The sequence below is a fragment of the Trachurus trachurus genome (genome assembly GCF_905171665.1).
Source record: "Trachurus trachurus genome assembly, chromosome: 2".
NCBI lineage: Eukaryota > Metazoa > Chordata > Actinopteri > Carangiformes > Carangidae > Trachurus > Trachurus trachurus.
In genome coordinates this window covers 7449492-7464934 of record NC_139914.1, presented here as the reverse complement: position 1 = coordinate 7464934, position 15443 = coordinate 7449492, and the positions used below count along the sequence as shown (strand labels likewise).

General features: G+C 43.9%; 1 protein-coding gene across 1 annotated transcript in view; it reads right to left on the bottom strand.

Annotated features, from left to right (window-relative positions):
* Nucleotides 1-15443, bottom strand: part of pard3ba (par-3 family cell polarity regulator beta a) — a 140922-nt gene that overhangs the window by 67351 nt on the left and 58128 nt on the right. The window contains exons 12-16 of the mRNA XM_083992248.1: nucleotides 13456-13626; nucleotides 12035-12121; nucleotides 5033-5171; nucleotides 3743-3890; nucleotides 2417-2502 (exon numbers count right to left, since the gene is read on the bottom strand). Of these exons, the coding sequence (XP_083848374.1) occupies nucleotides 2417-2502; nucleotides 3743-3890; nucleotides 5033-5171; nucleotides 12035-12121; nucleotides 13456-13626 (631 nt within the window). The remainder of the gene's footprint in view (nucleotides 1-2416; nucleotides 2503-3742; nucleotides 3891-5032; nucleotides 5172-12034; nucleotides 12122-13455; nucleotides 13627-15443) is intronic.

Sequence of the window (15443 nt, the reverse complement as noted above, 5' to 3'; positions counted from 1 at the left end):
GAGAAGAGAGGGGTGGAGGGAGGGAGGGGGTAAAAAACATATGACAGAGTAACTGAAAGAGATAAAGCACAGGACTGAAAGAAACAAACACAGACAAAGGGGAAAGACAGAAGGCACAAGAAAGGAGGAGAAGATGAGGATGGTGCAAGCAGAGAAGGCCTGACCTGCTTTTTCTGGCCAAGCACTAATTATCTCTCTGTTGTAGTTTTTATTGGTGGTGGTGCATTCAGTTCAGTTAAAGGACAAGCAACTGACTGGAAATGGTGAAGCATGTAATCCAGTACAACTCAACCCATTGATATCAGCCTGACTGATTAGTGTTTGCTCCTGACGAAGCTGCGAAAGCATCCCAGTGGTGAAGACAGAGGGGCTTTTATTGTGAAACACAGTGGCTTACAGTAAGTCTGAGGTCACTTTCCAGTTATCAGCTATTATTTACCAACGTCTTTATGAAATCAATGGAAACACACACAAACACACACTGATTCTCACTGTATTCGTGTTGCATTCCTGTGACTCAACATATGTTTGCTACGGAAATTAAACTGCACTTGCCGTTGCCACAGTGACCACAAGTGTGTCCGAATCAACCGAAATAGCACACTGATGGGGGGTCAACGCAGAAATAACAGGTTAGAGGATGATGATGATGATTGGGAGGACGAGGATCGCCGGTGTCGGTCAGGTACAGTAGCGCTTTATATTCAATGATGAAGTGAGTCATTGGACTCTAAACAGCACAACTCAGACTGCAAAGTGTTTCCATACAGACCAATTTCCAAAGGTTAGGATTTCCAGGCTGCATGTGGTTAGATTTAATAAAAGCATCAATTTCCATTATTGCTGAGTCAGTGAGGAAAAATAAAATTGCTGAATGATCTGTGGATCAAATATTTCAGGCTTTTATAGTTGCAAAAGAAGGTAAAAGAGTAAAACCCCTCTCTGTGGTGCTTTCAGGTGCACAGTAGAAAAAAAAAAGATTTATCATTCATTCTCCATTTTGGTGAGACTCATAGAATCGGAGAGTTTGCTACAGCTATAATGTCAGTGGCTCTGCCATTCATCTCAGCCCGGGCGGGCGGCTGGTGTGAGGATTTCTGTGTGTGAGTGAAAGCTCTGAGTCAACAGACTGTTTGCTAAGGCATGCAAGGTCAAGACAAGCAGCTCACCTCTTTCTGTCAAGTGTTTAATAGAAGCTCAAGCTGCTGTGCTATACTGGAGGAGCTCAGACCCACGCCGCCATACAGACATGACATGTGGGGGGAAAAAATGCTCTTTAAATAGAAACTGGATCAGAATCTGAGGTCGTGAGCTTCTGCCATCTTTACACATGCACACACCACCTTGTTTCAGCCCTGAGCACTTTAGAGAGGGATGGGATGGATACAGCACTGGAGAGATAACACACACAAAAAAAAAAGCAGAAATGGAAATGGCCAGAGATGGAGGCACAGGGTGGAGAGGGGGGGGCAGATAGTGGTGGGTATTGGAGTGGGTCCTCAGTGGGATGGAGCACAGAGACCGTGTGGCTGTGTGTGCACGGCCGCGCGTGCAGACCACCCTTGTCCATAATGAAAGCCAATCAGCTTGGGTGGCAGAGGCGTGTGCTGCAGGAAGAAAGCCAATCCACTGAACCTAATGAACCGGGATTGGAAATCAGAAGAGAGGCAGAGAAGAAAGAGAGGGACATGGAGGGGAGCGAGAGCAATGAACTCATCGGCTTTCGCTGGAGAAAGACCGCGCTGAAAGGAGAAAGGAAGAGATAAACAAGAAAGCTGAAAAACAGAAATAAACAGTTTGATGAGGGGAGCGAGAAGCTGTGATCTTGTCTGCAAAATAGAAATAACAAGAAAATTGCAGAAAAGTATCAAAAAGAGAAAAGTAAGATAAAGAAAGATGAAAAGATTGGAGAGAAAAGAGGAGTGGAGGGGTCAGCTCGGGTTAATACGAGGAAATAAGCCCTTTGCTTCTCGCCTTCCACGCACACAACAAGGCCTGAGATTGGAAACCTGGCGCCTTTCATTCGCGCACACATTGAAGGGACACACACAGATGTATAGACACATACACACACATACACACACACACACCATGCGTGTTCATCCAGTCTGCTGGAAAGCCCCTGGGTTTAGGAGTTCAGGGGGTCAAATCCCCTCAGGCCGGGGATAATAGGAGGGGGCTACATATCACAACAAAGAAATGTACTGATAAGAGGCATGTGATCGCTGTTGTGTGTGTATGTGTGTGTGTGTGTGTAGTCTAGCTCCATGATTAGACTCATATGTGTGGCCGGTTTGTGACGGTTGAGTCAACAATGTTTTGTGCGTTCCTGCCCAAGACAAAGCATCCAATCAACAGGTCCTTTCATTGATCAAGGGTTGTGTGTTTGTATGTGTGTGTGTGTGTGTGTGCTTACCCATGTCCATGCTTTTGGACGCTCTGTTGCGAGGAACGTTGTCCTTGTAGTAAGCTGCGGCCACGTCAGGCGGGATCTGGAAGTCGCTGCAAAACAATAAGTTAAAGAGTCAGTGCATCGATTTACTGGGTGTTTACTCTCAACTCTCTGCAGCCAACACACAGTGGAAAAAGAACAACAACTTGTTGGTTACATCATCATAACAACTAAGAGCAAATTCAATTTAAGTTCACAAACATGTACAGACTGCAGATCATTCAATTTCCTCTTCTCCAGATGGCGTGATTCAGTACAACAATAGCCTGTACTGTCTCCAGTACATCTACAGTGTGTCGCTGCCAGATTCTCACTCCGACCACATGAGACACATTTTCAAACATGCTCGTTCAGTGGATTGTTTCTCACACACACATTGGACCAGTGCAGCAGGACTCTGGTGGAGTGGACCAACTCAGATGGAAGTGGATCACAGTTTGCACACGATGCTGCAACACTGATGACTCATCAGAGCCCGGTTCCCACAATAACCCGAGCGTGGCGTTGGGGGAGTCTGCAGAAAAGACTTTTATCTGTGTCCTACTTCCATATTTCATACTAATTCCAAACAAGTTTGGAGTGTGTTTCACGTTCACTTTGAAAATTAGGCATGCTAAAAAAAAATCTTGCTGAATTTTTGATTGTGTTGTTGATGAATAATTGTCCCACAGTGCATTGCACAAAGAGAAGGCAGGCTCACAACTGGACAGAAACAGAAAGTAAACTCAGTGTTGGAGCGTTCTAGGATTTCACCAGAAAACAAGAAATAGATGTTCTGAAAAACATTGTTGCTGCAAATTCACTCCCTGTTATTATAAAACTGAAAAGTGTACAGATTTTTTTGTCAAGCAGCAGGAAAAACAGGATAATTTTAAATATATACTACTGTATATGCAATTACAACAGTATTCACAGAGCAGAAGCACTTTCCAAACTTACAGTACAGAGAGGCCATGTATCCACATATCTATTACTGTTCTGTGCAACCAGTGCAACATTAGTATCATAGCTTTTTCTAAGCCGGAGCATTTACTCTGTTTGGCTATCACCATCATTACTTATGCATAATGCAAATAGGCTATTGCAATTAGACCGTATAGTCTAAATAATGCATTGGCGTTGTAATATTCAGTGTAATGACTCTTCGTTATCTCGTAACACAGCGACCCAAATTAACAGTGCCATTAGAATATAATAACTTTGGCCCTGTGCGTAGTTTAATAGAGTGAGTACATTATGTGTATGTTATGAGGGGAAGTGGGAGATAGAGGGGGGGGTGGGGGGGGGTACCTGTGATGGTGGGGGACTGGTGAAAAGTTCCTACTCATTTCCTCCACGGCGCCGGGGGAGGGCGGCGGGGGGAAGCCGTCCTCCCACTCCTCGTCCTCGTTGCCGTAGTGACCGTAGCTGCCATTAGTGGTCGCAGCGGGATGCGGTGCTGAGGAGAGAAAACAAAACATTCAGACGGTGAGAAACAAAAAAGAAACACTTGATTTTGTTTGTCAGGAGGGAATCAAAGGAAACGGAGAAGGTGTTAACTTTCTTTTTTCCTTTTCTTTTTTTTTCTAAGTTGTTAAATTTAACACATTCTCAGTCACATTCATCTTTCTTTGCTTGATATTGTTCATATTTATATCGATCAGCTGTGACAAGACACTGTAGACACAATGACAGTCAGTGTGCTCTTTGTGTGGGGATCAATAAAGAGTTTAGCAAGGTCAGACATACACACTCATACATGCATACAAATCTATAACACAAATAGTCATTTCCATGCAAAAGCTTTAATATGACTTCCAACATTTCCATAAGCTATAAAGTCATAATTTCCTCATTCTAAAGCCTTTATGTTGAAATCCCCCCTCCTCCTCCTCCTCTTGATGTAAAGTGTAACTGTACAGCCGCTCCGCTGTGATGGAGAGCTGACAGAGCCTCCGTGAGAGAAGCATCTCCAGCTCCCTGCATCCCAGCGGGTGAGGGGAAGGAGGAGGAGACGAGGGAGAGAGATAAAGAATGAATTTAAAGCAGTTTGTTGGTTTTTTTTTTTTTTCATCATTAACACAACAGCCCCGCCACGCACGCTGCACAATACCCTGTATGCAAATCCGGCCCACTTAGAAGCCGTTTCATCAGCGTAATGATTCCAAGGTCAGATCTTTTCCACATGAAAAGCAAGCGTCGCGTTCGGAAAAAACATAGTTAATGACTTTCCTTTCTCCCGCTATAAATATGCAGTGAAAGGAGATATAAAGACTGAGCTTAGAGGAGATGTGACAATTTGGTAATGCAGCGCTATAAGATGCTTAGAGTGGCTGCTATAGTGACCTAAAAAAAAAAAAATTACACACAGAACAATGTCAGAAGCCTTGACTGGGTATCATGCTGTGTAGTGATCACAAACACACACAAGCATATAAGCACACGCACACATAGGCTGACAAACAAACTGTGTGTACTCGCTCAGTCGCAGATAACACGAGTACACAAACACTCCAAGCCTAATGTTGACTATCTGACAGTTCAAATGGACAAATAGTGTGCTGTGTGTGCATGTATGTGTGTATGTGTGTGTGTGCTCACCGCTTCTGGAGTTGCTGTGTGCGTAGTTGTTGTTGGCCGTCATTGGACTTTTACTGGCAGCGTTGGCGGAGGACTCTGCGTTCTGTGGGGGTCTGGCGGGGCCCGGGGGCTTCTGGTGCGCGTCCTGGGCCCTGGGCTCCTGTGGACAGACACGGATCAGATCAATGGTTCAGGAAAAGTGGTGATTAAAGGTTCAAAGACACAGAAATGTACCAAACGCCGTCGGATTTGTGACGTATGAAAAATTGATGTTGTTGCCTCATACATGAGAAGATTAAAGTTATTTCTTTAATTACCCAATAGAGTTGGGCTGACATCTTTTTTATTTAGTTTGTTTACCACATCACTTTGAGTAGCCAAACCAATACTATTTAAAGGGATAGTTCACCCAAAATTGAAATTTTGGGTGAACTATGCGAAATTGTCCCGAAAAAAATTTAATTAGTCTATATTTCAATCTTGTTTGTAGCGGAAGCTCCTCTTCCCGGTTCATCAAATTTGGACGAACTAGGGTCCGTCCTCTTCCCAGTTCGTCCAAATTTGACGAACCGGGAAGAGGAGATTCGAGAAGCTTCTGCTACAAAACAAGCTTGAAATATAGACTTATTTAATTTTTTTCGGGACAATTTCGCATTTCGGGGCTTCAATACAAGACGGACATTACATACGAGCAGCATGGAGGTATTTGGATGTTTTTTTTGGTGTGTCTTTTTGTTACGAAGACAGTCGGTATCCATTTGCAACCGTTATATGGACATGCACTGCTACGCCGAGACCCCCTGTAACTCAGAGAAGCCACGGAGGACTCTGAAACTTCTCCCAGCCCTTAGTCGACATGAGGGTGAGTAGATAATGAGTAAAATTTCAATTTTGGGTGAACTATCCCTTTAATCTTGCTTGGTTTCAAGATCACTCAAGAGACTCATTACAATGGAGGAGCTGTAAGAACGGAGTTGTGTGCCTCATTTATTGGTCACTGTCATTCTCCTGAAGAGACTTTAGTAGAAAGTATAGGAGGAGCGGAGTGGCACTACCAATAACAAGAGGTGCTGGAAAAATGATGCCAAAATTCACTATTTACGCAACCGTGCATTAAAAAACAGATAAGTGCTTCTGACTTGGCACAGGGGGTATTTGTGGAAACTGGTGTTGGAGAGGCTGATCAGACAACAGCGAGAAGGACGCCGCATGAAGTCGACCTCCGGGGGGACGGCGTCCAAGAAAAAGAGCATTATTCACAAAACCGGTCCAGCGTGTTTGGAGCGGCCGGCGCCAGGACCACCACAGCTACGGCGGCGGTGCCAGCGCTGAAGGATGGGGGTGGTTGGTGTGCTGATACGGGACAGCGTGAGCTCAAATGATGACATTTATACATGGCACTGTGAATGCAGGTTTGTTTACTCAAATACTGAGTGAAAGGATGACTCCAAGTCTCATGAAGCTTGGCAGGGGAAAGAGGAATTTTCCAGCAGATCCTAAAAACACAGCAGAGAGAAAAAAAAAAAAAAAAGTCACGCAAAGAGTTTTTTTTTTTTTTTAAAGAAGCAATAAAGTGAAAACCGAGACCTGGCCAAGTGTGTTCTCTGACTTGAATCCAATAGAGGCTTTTGGAGGATTTTAAAAGCGGACGGGAGAACAACAAAACCCCTCAGGCTGAGAGCGGCTAAAAAAGAATCATCTGTGAAAAACAGCAGAACATCTCTCCACAGGTTTGTCTCAGGCTGGTTTCACCCTCACCCGAGGAGGAACGAACCTGTTATCACAATGGATCTCACCTTCGCTTCTCACTTTTGATTTAATTAGTCAGACATTTATGATTTTCAAACTAATTGGCTGGATGTGGCATTGCATAAAACCCAACCCTCTGCTGCACATTCCCTTATACGCAGAGGACGGAGTTAATACTAGTTTAATATCCACTACTTTTTGTTAAAGCAAATGCACTCTGTCTGTTTAAACTGCAGCTAACAGATGAGTCAATGCACTCTTATAAATGGGAGCCTCCTAATCAAATGACACTGACAAAATAGTGTTTAATCCACAGTGCAGCAGTAGATGTTTCATCATGCACTGTATCCTGGATCTCAGGTAGATTAACTTTTGATGAAAGCAACAAAAAAAAAAAGCAGAAAAGTCAAGCGTGACATTCCTTTTGGGATGCAGTTTTGCAGTTTTCGTCCGACATACATCAACTGTGTGAAAAAGGGAGGTTTTTACATGAATTTTTCTAGTCGTACATCCTGCAACCAATCAATTATGATTCACCTCAGATAAGCGATACGGGAGCGGAGCTTTGAGGAAATATGAGCAGATTTAGAACAAACCTCGGAGGATTTTGAGTCGACGTGCCGTGTGGGTGACGAGCAAAACATCACAAAACAGTCTGGTTGATCGTAATTGAGAGAGAAATGTGTCATCTGTTGTGACTTTCTGAGATCAAATCTACATCTTGAGTCAAGAAGGAGGAAAATATGTATTGGAATAAATTACAAGAACGGTCCAGTGCTTGCCTTTCAAATCAGACATTATATACAGTAAATATGGATATATAATATAATATATCTATATATCTATATATATTCGATCCACCTTTAGTAATCCTTCAGAAAAATGGTTTCATCACAGTGTAACTGGAAAAGAAAAAAAGGCAACTCTCTTCATGGGCACAATTGAAAACACAGTAATTAAGATAATCCTGAGAGCAGTGACAGACATGTTATCGAACAGCCATCCAGCACTACAAAGGACCCCCACCCCCCAGATGGAGATAGGGACTGGCAGTGCTGGTGGGAATCGGTGCTGGTGGAGGATGAAAGAAGCCTTTTTCTGGTCAAAGAGACGGGAGATACAGCTGTCACACACACACACACACAAATAGACACACACCTACACGCAAAAAGGGAAAAAAAATGCTAAGACACAGTGTACAATAATGAAAGGTGTACAGCCTCCTCAGTTCAAAGCCTGGGGTGGGGTGTATTCACAATGTCATGGGGGTCTCTGGGGAATCATTAGTCGCTCCCATACATCTTAATATATCACCACATCATAGCTGTCAATCACTTTGAGCTCATATGTGTGTGTTGTGTGCATTTCCACACTTGGTTATGACAGCTCCTCTGCATATGGCCGTAAATCTCGTCACAGCCTCCCATCAATCCACCCAACCCTCCGTCCATCTAGCCACCGTCCCTCTGTCCATCCATCCATCCATCCATCCATCCATCCATCCATCCATCCATCCATCCATCCATCCGCCGCTGCAAACTGACAGTTTTGCCCGAGGCTTTTGTAGCAGCCTGGCAGACAGGCAGTCAGATATCTTAATCCCACAACAATAAGTAAACAGGATGGAGGGAGGGGGGATCCATCTATCCAGCCAGCGCCAACCTACAGCTGCATACAATAGGCTTCAGAGAGGCTTAGCCCTGCCTCACCCTGATGTGTCATCCACCCCACCCACATATCAGTCGGCTCCGGATGGAAAAGAAACCAAAGAACAAAAATTATGGACAAAACTGTTGTTTTTTTCTACACTATTTTTGATTTTTTAAAATTAACTTACTTCTACTCTTCATCCTTCTACTTCGTCTTATTAACGGTCAGTTAACTGTTACCTGAGTGAAAGCTGCTGTACAAATAAAAGTTTGATGGAATAATTGGTATTCAAGCTGTTCCCGCTTAATGCTCCGATTATGTTTCATTAGGGACGTTATTGTGGCAGTCAAAAGAGGATAAAAGGAGGGATGAAGAGAGAACGAGACAAGCTGTTATCATCTCACTCTGCGGCAAATTCAATGAAAGTCTTTAAAGGTTTGCCAAAAATACCGCGCGACTTTCCGTCACACATGTGGAGGCAATTAAACACTTTTAATCATTTTTAATCATTCTCTCAAAGATTGGAGTGATATTCAAATGCACCAGCACCATACAATACATGACAGCAGCAATGGTGCAATTTCCACTAAACCTTTCTAATCAAATACATTGAAGCAGCCATGCTAGCTGCAAAACAGTAATACTGATGTCTGGTTTGTACTTGATGCTCGCCACCACCAGAGTTTTGCCTCTTATTATGCTAATATTTCCTAATTTAAAGAGATATTTCAGTCTAGACATCTCCAGAGCCAAACCTCTGCTGCCAATACATTTGAGATATATACTGCCCGTCCTAAGCTTTGATTTCAGCACATATTTGATGTGGCATAATACGTTTCTGCAATGTCACAACATTTATTTCCATCCAAAGTTGGATTTATTTTTCAAAGATTCTCAATGGGATTCAGGTCTAAACTCTTGTCACATTGGACCACATTTCTTCCTTGAAGATGACGCTTCCCCACCATCCTTCCAGTTTTTAATAATGCGTTGGACAGTTCTTAACCCGATTTTAGTAGATTCAGCAATCTCCTTAAATGTTTTATTTGCTTGATGCCAATAATTTGACCTTTCTGAAACAGATTAACATCTTTTCCAAGACCACAGGATGTGTCAGTTAGGGTTAAATAAGTTGTTGCCAGCTGAAACATAAGCATCCATGCAATAATTATCCAATGGGAGGCTCTGACCTACTAGCTTAGTTAAATCCAGGAGGTGACTTTGTTTTTGGATGGGCAGTATATATATATATATATACATATATACAATCTAGCCCTGAAAACAAAAACCTGGCTCTAGACATAAAAGAGAAAAGAGCGACAATGACGGGCCCAGGGAGCATCACTCTAGGGAGCGCTTGTTTTATCACACTGCCCCACGGTGTCAGCAGTCTGGCGGTTTGGTGATGAGAGGAGGACTATGCAGATATATAGTGAACTCTGCACTTGGTTTGATAGCGTTTACCTGCAGGCCTGGATGACTAAAACATACACAAAGTGATGGGAGTGAAGCGCAGATGAGATGGGAGCGCCACAATGGGCAGGTCAATGGCAGTTGACCCGTCAACCTCCTATTTTTACTGCCTCTCTCATGCACACACACACACACGCACACACCATCACTAAGCTGTTAAACATCTTTTTAAGCCTTTGAAATAATCAGTCATGGTTCAACATGGAGCTGAATGGACTGATTTAACTAAGAAACAGCTATTTTTCGCCATCTGTCGTGCTTGATATCTCCATCAGCTCGTCCATCCAGGAGTTTGCGCTGCTTTGTGTGAGTCGAACACGGTTTCTTGTGCGACTTTGTGAACAATTCTGATGTTGTGCTCTAACATTTACCACCAGGGATTAAAAGGAACAGTCACAGCACAGCAAGGAGTTCATGGGTTTTCAACACTTCAACGCAAAAAAGAGAGATAAAAATAAGCAAGGGTTAACACGTCGCATACAGCCGGATTTTTAACACATTTATCACATCTGAAAGGGAGTTTTCACAGCCACATGGAGCACTCATGAATACTGATTCCACTCCTGTGTCAGGTTTCATTAGGTTTTGCTGAAATATGTTCATTATTCCCTATATCGCTGTGCGTGTGCAACTCTTTCTGTAACTTTTAATTTACAATTTTATGTGCAGAGAATGAATCATGCCTGAATGTGGAGCATCTTAATGTTTTTCTGGTGGTGATTTTCAATTGTGTAACTTTCTGGTACAACATGTCCCTGCTTTGTGCTCGGGGTAAGTGACAGGGAATAAAGAAAAGAAAAGGCAGAAGAGGAAAAGAGAGACGCCGAGGCCAAAACAGAGGGAAGAAAAAACCCAAATGTCATTTAATAAACAGGCAGTGAAGCAAAGGGAGAGGCAGCTGCTGAAAACCCAACAGAGAAACAGACACAGACAGGCATGCAGGAGACTTCAGATTGGCTTTATTTAACAGAGGAGAAACAGGCAGGTGAGACAGGGAAGCAAGAGAACATTGACTGAAAAATATGCAAATTAAAAAAAAAGGAAAAATTAATACAAAACTTTACATAAAAAGACAAAACAGGAAAGAGCAGATTCAGTCTTTACAGTGGGGAGACAACCCAGTGCTTTTGAAGAGAAACTGTGAGAAATAAGCAGAGGTACTGCTAATTATAGTGAGTTAAAATCAACGTGACAGAGAGAAGAGCGTACACAGTGAAGAATTTAGTATTGCATTGAGTTTATGGGTAATATTTTAGAAAGAGAGCTAAAAGTTAACAGCGTGACAGTTAGTGGTGTTGCCAAAGGGAAAGCTTTCAGCCAGATTAATATGCTTCCTCACTATCAATCACAAAAAACTGTGACGGGAGGGAAAAGAAAATGAAAAAGTGGCATTTTCTTCATGATTTAACATTTGTGACATTATAAAGCTGCAGAGTTGATCTCCCTGTCGTCGTTTTAATTTAGGATTTTACTTAAGTCTTTTGGTTTATTCTAATGTTTTAGATATCTGATTACAAAAATGCGCCTGTGTCAGAGTCCACCAGACAGCCGGAGGTGGTGTTGTCTGGTCAGGGCCCGGTTGTGTGCGTAGTTATGCGAGTGTGCGTCCACGTCGTGCGCGTCTGCGGATCTGTGTGTGTTCCTGTTGGCCGGGCCGCGGGTGGGTATCCTGCTGTGTGTGGGCGGCTCGCCGTACATCTGCCCCGCCATGGCCCTGATGTTCTCAGCGTAGTAACTGTGTGTGTTATCCAGACTGCGCGCGTGTCCCTGTGTGTGTCTGTCGTCGTACCTTTCCCTGTTTAGGTTGCTCAGCGTTTGGCTGTGAGGGACGAACCCAAACTCGTACCTCGTACTCGGCCTGTGCACATCGCTTTGTGCGTATTCGGCATCTATCCCTTCCTCTCTATCCCTTTGCGCGAGGCCGAATGAGTAGTTGCTACGCCTCTCCCTTTGGTTAAACCCGTACGTGTATCTGGTGTGTGTCTCCCCTGGTGCGCGCCGCTGTGTGTAGCGCTGCCGGTGGCTCTCGGGCAGCGGCTCGGACGCTCGCCTCCTCAGCGTGGGGAGGAGGGAGGAGGAGCGGCGAGGAGGAGACGGCTGCTGCTGCTGCTGCTGCTGCTGCTGCTTGTGGCCGCCGCCGTGCACTCGTACCTGATTGCTGGAGCTTGTTTGGGAGCTGGGCTGATGATCGGTGGAGACGTTTGGATCCGTGCTCGCCGCTGGGTTGGCACCGCTCATCTGTGGAGAAACGTATAATTTAGAGAGAAATAAATAAATGAATAAATAAACTGTCTTGCATATGAAGCGGTAGATAGAGCTGTGGAAGCTTCCTCCGTTGTTCTCTGAGCCGTGAAACAGTTTCCATCCTTTGCAGCAGAGCAGTCATTGTTGCGTCAATTAACAGCCAGCAGCCTTATCAAAGAGCTCCTGAATAAGAAACTGAGCTGTTACCTGCTTCTTCTTGATAAAGTGTCAACTTAATCTTAAAACTGTTAAATCACCAGCTTAACACCCAAACAAATCACGCAGTATGACAGTCACTGTCACAAAGGGAGCCTTTACTCTGATGTTTTCATTATTTATTTTTCCCAAACTGTGTTTATATTGTGAGCAGAAGAAGATCCAGTACCTGTGAAGACTGGGAGCAGCTTTAACTCCTAAACTGGGTTTTTAAAGAAATAATAATTATAAATGCTTCAGCCTAATTCTCCTGTATGTTCCTGATCCACATTTAGTTCAGCTGCTTACAGTGAATACTGCTTTTTTTTTTATCCTGTAACCTTAAAATGATCATAATCGGGGAGAGAAATGATCCTAATGCGAACGATACATCTCATTGATTTTGCTGTCAGCTACTTATGAATAATCTTTGCACAGATCAGGCTGCGCGTAGGATTTCATAATGCATGAGCACGCCTAAATGTTTCATGTGACCAAATTCATCTAACCAAAACTCTGGGATTGTAAAATTTTTAACATGTTGCCCCACATCCACGGCAGCTTCAAAAGCAAAGCGCTGGAGTAAATAACGGGGATCCAGCCTGCGGTTAAAAGGAAGTCTGCTAACATTTTTCAATCTATCGACTTGAGACTTACGTTTTTCTTTTTGGATATAAAAAATAAAAGAGTTCAGCTGAAACAATTTCTGAAATCACAGAGGAATTCCTATAAGTAGAGTGAGATTCCTGAGTTGTTCGTGCATATGGGACGGTGTTGGAAGATCAACAAGATTTTAATATTAGGCAACATTACAGTAGGATTTACATGTCCTGCAGTTGGAGTATTAACAAGCGCCAAATCATTTCTGAACTGTAAGCAGATGCAGTCAGGGTTCCTGCCATCCTCATCATCTTCCATGTCTTTTCCAAGACTTTCCAGAATTAAACACTTCCATGACCTAAAAATGTCATTTCCCTGCCGTTAATGTTGTTTTTCCAAACAGCGAGTGTTTGATTTCCAATCCAGATGGGTTCAAATCGAATGTGAAACATGTACAAGCTTCCCCAGACTGGAGTTACACCTCTCAGTATCCCAGAAACCTTTTTTCACAGCGGGGTTCAAAAAGGTGATACCTGCTGCGCCTGTCTGGATGCTCGGAGCACAACCAGCTGGATGGTGCCCCTGGCGTTCCCCTCCGACGACATGGAGCGTCTCAGCGTCTCCATGGCAGCGTGGTTGGAGCGGCCGATCAGCGACTCTCCGTTTACCGCCACCATCTGGTCGTTGACGTTCAGCCTGCCGTCCTGTTATTAGAATATGAAAAACAGAAAAAAGTTTTAGCAAAAGTGCTGAGATGATAAAGATATTTTAAAATAAAGGGTTTTTTTTCTTCTAGTTTTATAGAAAATGCAGGAATAACAGATGAAAACTTTATTGTTTTGTCATTACACTTTGAAATGCAAATGGAAAAAAAGGAAGAACAAACTGCAAACCGAACATAAACTGAAAAAAAGTTTAAAAAGAAGAGAATAGAGAAGAGAAATTGGGTTAGGTGTGAAATGAGAGAGAGAGAGGGAGGGAAAGAGAGAATGATGAAGAGAGTGAGAGGGAGAGAAAGTAGAGGAGAAAACGGAAGAATGGGGAAGGAAGGAAAATTGTAGAGTTAGCAATCTACTGAGAGTGGGAGAGCCGTGATAAATACACAGAGCAGCTAATGGAATAGCCTCCGCGGGCACTAAATCACTTCTAAGTGTTTTAAATAGCAGCCTCTTGTAGAGAGAGGCAACATACAATAGTGCCCTGGAGGGAGAGAGAGCGGACCAGCCAGTGAGACAGAGAGAGAGAGAGAAAGAGAGAGAAAGAGGGAGGCAAAATTACAAAATAAAGACACTGAGACTCTGTGTGTGTGTGTGTGTGTGTGTGTGTGTGTGTGTGTGTGTGTGGGTGATCTGGATCGGTTCATTAGGGTCACTTCTGCCCTTTGACCTCTGCTCATTAACAAGGCACCGTTTGGCCTGACCTCGAATGCAGACTGGGATGGCACCACTTACACACACACAAACACACAAACACACACACACACACTTGAAGATTGCGCCTGCCTCAAATCCAAGGATGTCATCAAAAATTGATGTTCATGCCAAAATCAGTGGGTGTCTGTGATATTGCCTATTAATTTCTTCATTCTCCATGTAAGCAGCAGCAGCAGCAGCACTCTACATGTAATTTTAATTTGTTTTCTTTAGCAGACTCTTTGAAATGATCATATGACAGGATCAGGGATAAAGTCAAAGAAGGGTTGGGTTTTTTTTTTTTCAATATAATTGAGGCCCCGGGCCCTGAAAGCAGCCCAAACTCTTTAATGGAAATAGGTTAGATCTCTCTGTGACTCTTCCTCATCTCCTCCCTCTTTTTGCCTGCTGTGTGACCGTGTGTGTGATGTGGCAGTGTGTCTGTGTCAGTCAGACTCAGGGGACGCCTGGCTTCCCTCCTCTGTACGGGGCCCGGCTCTGCACAGTCTCATCAGGCTCCTTAGCTGCTTTTCATTAGCATGCATCAACATTGAGGAACACACACACACACACAGACACACACACACAGACACATGCATGCATACCCTCATGTATTGAATTCCTGCTGAGTGTCTCCACTTTTCAATTTTCTCCCCTTATTCCGCCTCTTTCTATCGTTCTCATCTCTCTATTGTTCGATACCGCTCGTTTCTTTCCCTCTTACATTCCCTCCCGTCTTACATTAGTTCATCCGCCGTCTTCTTTCTCCCTCCCTCTCTCCCTCTCTCCCTCGCTACTGTCTGCCTCTCCTCCTCCATGTCTTTCTTCCTCTTATGTGGTATCTTGTCCCAGAAACCTGTTTCGCTGCCAGCCGGAGATCTTACTGGGACATTCGGTCGGAGCGCTATCCGCTATCGGCAGCTGTCGGGAAAAAACTACTTCTGAAGGCGCTGTGGGGAGCTGCCGCCTGGCCAACCTGATCCCAGACCAGCCGTTTATCTACAGCGCCACACTCGTCTCTGTGCCTCCTCGTCCTGGACGTGCAGATCTGGGAGCAGCGACGACGAGAGGCAGGAGGAGCTGTGACTTGTGTGTGGAAGGCAGCAGCG